Source organism: Siphateles boraxobius, unplaced genomic scaffold (assembly GCF_051911475.1).
Source record: "Siphateles boraxobius isolate OS27281-9 unplaced genomic scaffold, OSU_SipBor_1 19, whole genome shotgun sequence".
Lineage (NCBI taxonomy): Eukaryota > Metazoa > Chordata > Actinopteri > Cypriniformes > Leuciscidae > Siphateles > Siphateles boraxobius.
The window spans coordinates 21,162,811-21,171,733 of NW_027508799.1; the positions used below are offsets into that span (position 1 = coordinate 21,162,811).

Genomic DNA, 8,923 nt, shown 5'->3' on the forward strand with positions numbered 1-8,923 from the left:
AGCACCAAACCAGCATATTAGAATCACTATTCATTTTCAATAATATTTTACAATAATACTGTTTGTTCTGTAATAAAATAAATAAATGCAGCCTTGCAAAATCTATACAAAATCTAATAAAATCTAATAAAAATGTAATTAATATTTTATTATTATAAAATAGCAGCACAACAGTTTCCAACATTGATAATAAATCAGCATATTGGGATGAATTCTGAAGGCTCATGTGACACTGAAGACTGGAGTAATAATGCTGACAATTCTGCTTTGCATCACAAAAATAAATTATATTTTAAAATATAAAACCGTTATTTTAAATTGTAAAACTATTTTGAAATATTATTGTTTTTGCTGTATTTTTTTAAATCAAATTAATTCAGGCTTGATGAGCATAAGAGACTTCTAAAACATATTATATTCAAAAAACATTAAAAATAGTAATTTTTCAAACTTTTGACCAGTAGGCCTAGATATCTAAATATAATATAATGGAGAATAATAGAAATTGGCAAAATAGCCTATATAGTAACCCATTTAGACAAATCAAAACACCGTTATTTTGTCAATTTCTAAAATTTCGTCTTTCTAGTCAACTTTTATTTTGGAAAATTGTCACTGGCCGTCAGGGACTCTTGATTTGTCAGCGTGCGCGCGTGCGGGGAGGCGGATCATCAGAGTCAGCGCAGCTCCGCAGCAGCTCAACAAACATCAGCCTGAATAATAGAGAATAAACATGAGCGATCACTGAGCGACTCTGCTTTCCCTTGTCAACGGACGGCCATTCAGTTGGCTTTATTTTATCCTTATTTTGATCCCCGGGTGTCCGGCAAACTGTCTAACGTTAATCTGGAGGAGGACGGGGAGGTGAGAATTTACAAATATGATGGTGGAAATAAATCACAGTGGTGGTGCTGTTGTAAATCATCAGCTTTATGCAGACTGATGCTCATAATACATGATACAGAATGTGTGATAATAGGAATGCTTTTTTTTTGTTATATATCACCTGTCCATTACGATGTTGTGTGTTTTGATAGACAAGGTATATACGGCCATCTATGTGGTGTATCCGCGTCAATGTATCTGTTTTTGTCATGCTGTCAAACTGCATGTCACGTTGGCAAGGTCACGCACGCAGACGCGAGGCCGCGCGCGCTCAAATCAAGTTTTCGTTTACCCCACAATGGCCCATTATATTCATTTAAACATCAGTGACCGCAGCATGAGCAGGTGCAGTAACGTCCTCCTCAGTCCCGAACGGGTAAATGTAACAAACAAACAATGCTTAGACATCAAAAATGCCAATTAAACAAAATCACAAGAGCGATTCGGTTTTTAGACACGAGCCTGCAATTTTCTGAGCTTCAGAACAACAACACTTTTGTTTCCGTGATATTGTTTAAAATACAGTTTCATAAACAAGCAATTAATATCGAATTACTCACTTCTCAGGCAAAAACTGGTCAGTTAGTTGCTATAATTCTTCTGTCAACGAAAATAATTCAAAAGAAGCCAACCCATCACGTTGTAGCAACGCGCACAGACTGAAAGCCGGTCTGGAATTTATATTTCCTCACCGACTTTCCTCACAAAGCGTTCTGAATTCAATCGTTGCAAACTCCACTCCTGGTTTTTACATTTTCGTACTAATGTGAGAAACACACTTGTAGCGATGACGAACGAGCCTCTATTTTAATTTACCGCAGTGTTATTTTGTAATTGCGATATAAATATAGAATTAATATATAAATATACCGATTAAATAACCCTAATTTGCGAAATAAAATTGTTAAAATATTCAACATTTTAAAATGAATCTTTTGGTTATACTTGTTTATTGTTGGTCATGGTGGTGGTGGTGTCACTATGATGAAGATGATAATTATTAATATTATTAATAATTACATTATGATCTACAAAATAATATAATTTACAATGAGTCTATTTTCAATTGTTATAATTATTAAAATATTTCATAGCCAAACATGTGTTTTGTTCATAAGTAGGGCTCTTTGGTGGAGGTTGCATCATTTGTATTCCGAGAACTCTGCTTTGCAAATGATTTTCCTGTTACAGACCAGCGTGGCCATGACGGGAGGCATGGCAGCGCCCCTCCCCATGAGCAACCATACACGTGAGAGAGTCACCGTGGCCAAACTCACGCTGGAGCACTTCTACAGCACCCTGCTCACCCAGCACGAGGAGCGGGAGATGAGGTAACCATGGCAACAACGACCCACTACACCTGCTTCCTCCAGCCATATCACTCAACGCATCAATCCAATCAAGTGTTATTTGATTAGAATAAATCTAGTTTGTTGTGACTGGTCATAATGCAGTTGTTTTCCCCCGTTTCAGGCAGAAGAAGCTGGAGAATTTGATGGATGAGGAGGGTTTACCTGATGAAGAGGTGAGACGCCCTCAGAGAATCTATACTGACCGTAGAGCTACTTCACATTATTCTAGTTATATTCTGAATGACTTTCTGAGTTAATAATCACAGAAGTGTCAACAAAGAAAAAAACTAGTTTTGCTTATCTGCGAATTTGAATAGGACTCAGACTGTTTGCTTAGTGCTTAGTACCCTTCTTTGAGTACGCCAGAGAGATTTAATGTATGACTATGACCAAAGGAGTATTCAAGATATTTGGCTGAGTAGTGTCTGTTTTTTTGTCGTAGAAGAGCATGAGGCGCTCTCTGCACGCTCGAAAGGAGACCGAGTTTCTGCGTCTCAAAAGGACCCGCCTTGGTCTTGATGACTTTGAGTCCCTCAAAGTGATTGGGAGAGGAGCATTTGGAGAGGTGTGTCTATTAATGTGTTCCAAACTTTGACGTGTACCGTCATCCTAGCCGAAGTGGAAGTGACTGATAGGAAACGCTCTTCATAAGCAAGCCACATACTACTGTAAATAGCTCTCTTTATGTGAAATGGAGATGCGACTCACAATTGAGCCCAGTAGAGTTTGGTGTTAAACATAGACCTGTTTTATATGGATTTTTCAGTATTCTATGAAATATAAGTATGCTTATAACCTTTCTCTCAACTTGTCCGCCATATTGGATGAATCTGAGCTTGTGCAATGCGTTCTGGAATTTCCTTTTCCATGAAGATAAACTGCCTTAGAAAATGAGGCATCATAATGTTGATCCCTACTTTTAGGAGCACACCTATAATGCCCTAAAATGTTGTCTAGTTAGGCAGCTCTTTAGGATTTGAAACGGAGCCATTGTGTGTTTGTTTTTATTTCAGTCATTTTAGTACGTAAACTTATTTCATTTAATTGCCAGGGCACAATTTAAAAATGTTTGTTTAGTTTACGTTTTTCATTTAATATTTATATCTTATGTTTTTTATATTTTATTTCAGCTTTATTTCAATTAACAAAAATGTTTTTAATAGTTTCAGTTTACAAAACACTGTTTTTTCGTACTCATCCTCATCAACTTCTTTGTTTTTCCAGAATTTATTATTATAAATTTTTCAGAAAGGATTTTAATCACTATGAAGTAAAGTTAAACTTACATTTCATTGAAAATCCAAATGGTTCTCCAAAAATGTTGTGATGTATTCAGGTGCGCCTGGTTCAGAAAAAAGACACGGGTCACATTTATGCCATGAAGATCCTCAGGAAAGCAGACATGTTAGAGAAAGAGCAGGTATGGACAATCGATTCCATTTAAAGCTGCAGTATGCGATTTCTGCAAAACCAAAACGATCACACCCCTATCCTGACAGCTCCACCCCCAAATTCACAAACACGCTATGCAACACAAGCACCTCCCCCCTAATGAGTGTATATGCCCGTTTCTGCTAATTGGATACAAGTGCGTTTTGGCGGTCGGTCCAATCCACTTTTAACAACGTTTCTCAGAATATAGCTTACTGCACCTTTAATTCAGCAATCTCAGATAGTCACCTCTCTGCCATACCGATACACTGATAATATCTCTCACCTGTATGTCTCCCTGGGGCAGGTGGCTCATATCCGGGCCGAGAGAGATATCCTTGTGGAGGCTGACGGCGCCTGGGTAGTTAAGATGTTCTACAGCTTTCAAGATAAACGCAATCTGTATCTCATCATGGAGTTTCTGCCTGGAGGTGAGGACAGATGTACAAAATGTCACATGTTCTTTACTGATGTAACAGTGAGAGATTTAGAACTGGAAAAGTATTAACAACAGTCTGCTCATATCAGCACTATGGAAAGTCCTATTTTGTGAGCATCTGCCCAGAGGCTGTAACTCTTGAGTGTGTGTTCAGGAGATATGATGACTCTGCTGATGAAGAAAGACACTCTATCGGAAGAAGCTACGCAGTTTTATATCGCAGAGACGGTTCTGGCCATTGACTCCATTCACCAGCTGGGCTTCATTCACAGAGACATCAAACCTGACAACTTGCTGCTTGACTCCCGGGTGGGAATTAATCTTTATCTCTTTTACTTACTCGCTCACAAACAAAATAACATCTTCACCTGAAATGAGGTCTATTGTACTCTATGAAACTGAACACCTCATAACAGACTGTGTTTTTTATGATTTTTAGGGCCACGTCAAACTGTCTGACTTTGGCCTCTGTACAGGCTTGAAGAAGGCCCATCGGACTGAATTTTATCGTAACCTCACGCACAACCCTCCCAGTGACTTCTGTGAGTAACCAACATACACAAATTACACAGAAAAATGGTACTGAAATATTCAAATCTTTTACTACAAAAAAATTAAAGTCATATCATAAGAAATCAATTTACCTTGACTATGAAAACTTACTACAACTGAGTGATTCGCATACCAGGGAACTGGGACTCACTAGGGGGCCTTAACAAACTTCCAAGGGTGACTTCAAATTATTTAAAATAAGACAAAACAACTAAAAATCTAGATAGTTTTTAATTATTATTTTTTTTTAAATTGTCTTTGAAGCCTTATTTTATACATGTAATTTCCAGACCTGGAAAAGTCAAGTAAATTAATTAAATCTTAATTCCATGGAGATTTATTAATAGTATACATGTATCTAATTAAGCTCTAAAATGTTTTATTAGGGAGAAATTGTGAGTTTTAACAGGATTTTATCCAGTAAATCACAAACAATTGGAAAAGTCATAGGGCCTTCAAAAACTGTTGTAAACAGTGGAGGGCATTGAGTTAAAAATGTTAAGAACCACTACTGCAACTTCCTCCTCAGTTTAAAAAGACCATTTATAGATGATGCCTATCAGTGATGCCTATTCAGGAAAGCTTTTCTTCTCAGTGATAGTGAGGTAATAGAAATAGGATAGAGTAATTACCAACAGAGCCCCTTATCATTCCAAGTTAGGATCACAGCATTAATTCTGTTTTGTCTGAGCGCTCTGAGACTCAAATAATTTACAATGTAGGAAAAAAGAGCCACAATGGCTTCTCTGATTGCAGCCACTTCCATCTTTAAATTTCCCAGGAAATTGCGATTTTGTTCTCTTGAACTCAGGGGAGAACGCTGCTTTATTTGCAAATGTTTTATGCGCTATTCCAATTTTGTGCACAAATTAAATTTGCAACTTTAAATGGAAACATGATGTTAGAAGTACACCTGAAGGGATAAAAAAGTATGACCCTTTTAAAGAAGAATGAACTGTATTTGTTCTGCTTCAACCTCCTTTAGCCTTCCAAAATATGAATTCAAAACGGAAAGCAGAAACATGGAAGAAGAACCGAAGACAGCTGGTAAGAGAGTGTCTTTGTGTTACAGAACAGAAAATTCCTGATAGTATCAATGGCTCATTCCTCTCATATACAGGCATATTCAACCGTCGGTACGCCGGACTATATCGCCCCTGAGGTGTTCTTGCAGACGGGCTACAACAAGCTGTGTGACTGGTGGTCTCTTGGAGTGATAATGTATGAGATGTTGATAGGTTAGTAACTTCAAAACACTAAGTGAACGTGTTCAGATCAGGCCAGTCGTCGCTTTCTGTAAAAGCCTTCTACTGTAGCCTTTTCCTGTGCTGAAACAGGTGTTTGTTTTGTTTTCCTGTTCCAGGCTACCCACCCTTCTGTTCCGAGACGCCACAGGAAACCTACAGGAAGGTCATGAACTGGCGAGAAACGCTAATTTTCCCCCCAGAAGTCCCCATTTCAGAGAGAGCCAAGGACTTGATCCTTAGGTCAGAGACATTATCGTATCTGTTACACAAACGGTATAGGAGAAATCAGTCGATTTACAATTCGAAAAACAAAACACCACTGACCGTTTGAGGTTAAAATGATTGTTTCCTTCAAGTAAAGAGTGCCACTGCTTTCAAAAAATTAGCTCGTCATTACTTGAGATCATTTGAAATTGTATCTGTCCTTACTGTATGATTATGTTTTCAGATATTGCACAGATGCAGAAAACAGGGTTGGATCAGGAAGTGTGGATGAAATCAAATCTCACCTTTTCTTTGAGTCTGTGGACTGGGAGCATATCAGGTACATCTGCACACACACTTTTCTGTGTTCTTTACGTCATCGCAGTGTCGTCTAGAACCGCAAAAGCACTCAACATGCTTATTTTGGCTATGTTAATGTAATCAAGCTTTTTGTGCGTATGATCATAGAGAACCGGTGTTTGAAGTTGATAACTGAAATTTAACTCTTTCACTGCTCACAGAGAGAGACCTGCTGCTATTTCCATTGACATCAAGAGCATTGATGATACATCCAACTTTGACGACTTTCCAGAGTCAGATATTCTACAGCCAGGTACCGTAAACCATTTTTGATAATAAGTTCAAACTTACGGACTTATAATCAGAAATATATGTAAAATGTAGAAATTATTTTGAATTGACATTTCAATGTGCATCTCCACAAATGTAAAGGCCTGTTCACAGCAAGAATAACCATAAAAATAGCTATATTGTATAGTTCAGTGGTCAAAGTGGGCCGTTACGAAATCTCTAGCGTACACGTGGTGGTCGGTACTTTGTGACTCAGTGTCAAAGCATCTGTGTCTGGGTGATTAGTAATGACATCACACTACCCAGGGGGCACTACGTGAATTACCTCTCAACCTCGACAAATCACGTGAATGCAAGCAGAGTCGGTCTACCCTATCGGAAGTTCTCCTTTGTGATACTAATTTGAATAACCTGAATGAATGACATTGACACCTAATGTAGAGGCTAGTCATGCAAGGAATTCTGTATTAATATCATACAGTTCTTTGATTACTATTTTAGCTTGGCTTCAGAAGGGGACCAAAAGGATGTGTGAGTCAGACACAGAACTTCAACCAGAGAAAATAAATGCCGCTTTAAATTCTACCGAGCTCTTTAATTTTATAAATGCATTTCATGTCTCTATTGGTTGTTCTGACTATCCTCTTCACCAATCATTTCAGTGACAAATGTAACAGAACCAGACTTCAAGTCCAAGGACTGGGTTTTCCTCAACTACACCTACAAACGCTTTGAGGGACTGACACAGCGTGGCACCATCCCCACTTACATGAAGGCGGGCAAGGCATGAAACTGGAAGAGATGGTCTGGAAGGGGAGGATTAGAATGTAAATGACAATTCATATGCAGATATCTGCAGATGAAAAGCTTATGCACTGCCGCTTTGTGCTACACAGTAAACCTGTTCTCAGAGGAGTCCCTGGTGACGATTCAAAGGAAAATGAAAATAAAAAAAGCATAATTATATGGCCAAACATATGGAGAGAATATCTTGTCCTGCTGCTCAGCTAAAAGGAGACACAAAGGTTGTCCAAATGCTCTTCAACACTGGATCAAACAGGGTCGCAGGTTAAAAAAAGGGAAGCATATACATCACTGAAGCCTTACGTTCAGAAAATAAAGGATGTTTTAACCTCAAACCTCTTAGGTGACAAAACTGCAATAAAGTTGATTTCTCTCAGTCACTTTTTAGCTTCTTTCCCCACAGGAAGTTAAGAATCTGTATAGACCCAAATGAGATGCACTTTGTTAGACATACTGTATACACTGTATAATATAGTTAACTACCTGATGCTGAATATTTCCCACAAGTGTATTTGTGCAGTTGTTTTGTTGTATGATCGCAACCTACCAAGAACAAACTTGGGGTTTATGTCAGTGGCAGTGAGCATCCAGCCCTCCTCTACCTGTTCCTGTGCATTTCATCCACCCAAAGTCATGTAGTTGATTCAGTTTTGTTTGAGTGTAAGCATTGTTCACCTATGCAACCATTTTTGTAGTTCTGTTGTAACTCATGCAAGATGTAGCTTTAATCAGTGTTTTTTAAGGGAAGATCAATCATGATAAAACGTGCCATCCCGAGTTTTACAAATCTACAGGGTTTAAAAGTATAAAAGTAATTGCTAATTTGCCAGAACATATTAGCATATTGTCTGCAGAATTAACATAAACAAAATTGTAACCAAATAACAAGTACATAATGATCAGTTAAGAACACAAATTGGTGAGTGAACTGCCAGTGTATGTTGTTTAAAGATTACACGTTTTAGTGATTTAGAAAGGGCATGGTTGTTGAAGTTTTTGCATTATCATTTACAGAGTAAAAGACATCTCAGCCAGTAACATCCTACAGCACTCCAATAATATGTTCATCCAAATTTAAACATCTCTTACTAGCTGTGTTAGTTGTTGAGGATATTTAGTGTCTTGACATCTGCTGTTGTGCATGAATACAAATGACTGGCCTAATAGAAAGACTGAAGAGAGAGCAAATGCTGTAGCTTACGTATAAATGATTGGTGCTGTTTTTTTATTATTATTTAATATATTCACTTATGCTAATTTGTTATTTGTTGAATGGTGTAAACATGTAAAAGCAAGAAATAAATGTTAAAAATTTGGAAAGACTTCACGACTGAAAATCGATGGATGTCAAGCGCCCTCTAATGGTGATTTATTTAACTACAATACAACATGTTTTTTTCCCCCCATAAGTTTACTCA

General features: G+C 37.8%; 2 protein-coding genes across 4 annotated transcripts in view; one reads left to right on the forward strand and one right to left on the reverse strand.

Moving 5' to 3' along the window:
- Positions 1-1,529, reverse strand: part of lrtm2a (leucine rich repeat transmembrane protein 2a) — a 29,273-nt gene extending 27,744 nt beyond the window's left edge. For 2 of the 3 annotated variants that reach the window (XR_013205229.1, XM_077234224.1), the window contains exon 1: positions 1,446-1,529. The gene's annotated coding sequence lies outside the window, so the exon portion shown is untranslated. The remainder of the gene's footprint in view (positions 1-1,445) is intronic. The other variant, XM_077234225.1, reaches the window with a different exon arrangement.
- Positions 616-8,828, forward strand: stk38l (serine/threonine kinase 38 like). The gene is made up of 14 exons (XM_077234205.1): positions 616-864; positions 2,077-2,216; positions 2,359-2,410; positions 2,680-2,802; positions 3,574-3,657; positions 3,976-4,099; positions 4,262-4,416; positions 4,547-4,649; positions 5,645-5,706; positions 5,780-5,897; positions 6,023-6,146; positions 6,355-6,450; positions 6,632-6,723; positions 7,364-8,828. Exons 2-14 carry the CDS (start codon positions 2,089-2,091, stop codon positions 7,489-7,491), a joined length of 1,389 nt encoding a protein of 462 aa, XP_077090320.1. The 5' UTR covers positions 616-864; positions 2,077-2,088; the 3' UTR covers positions 7,492-8,828.
- Positions 8,829-8,923: the final 95 nt, after the last annotated feature.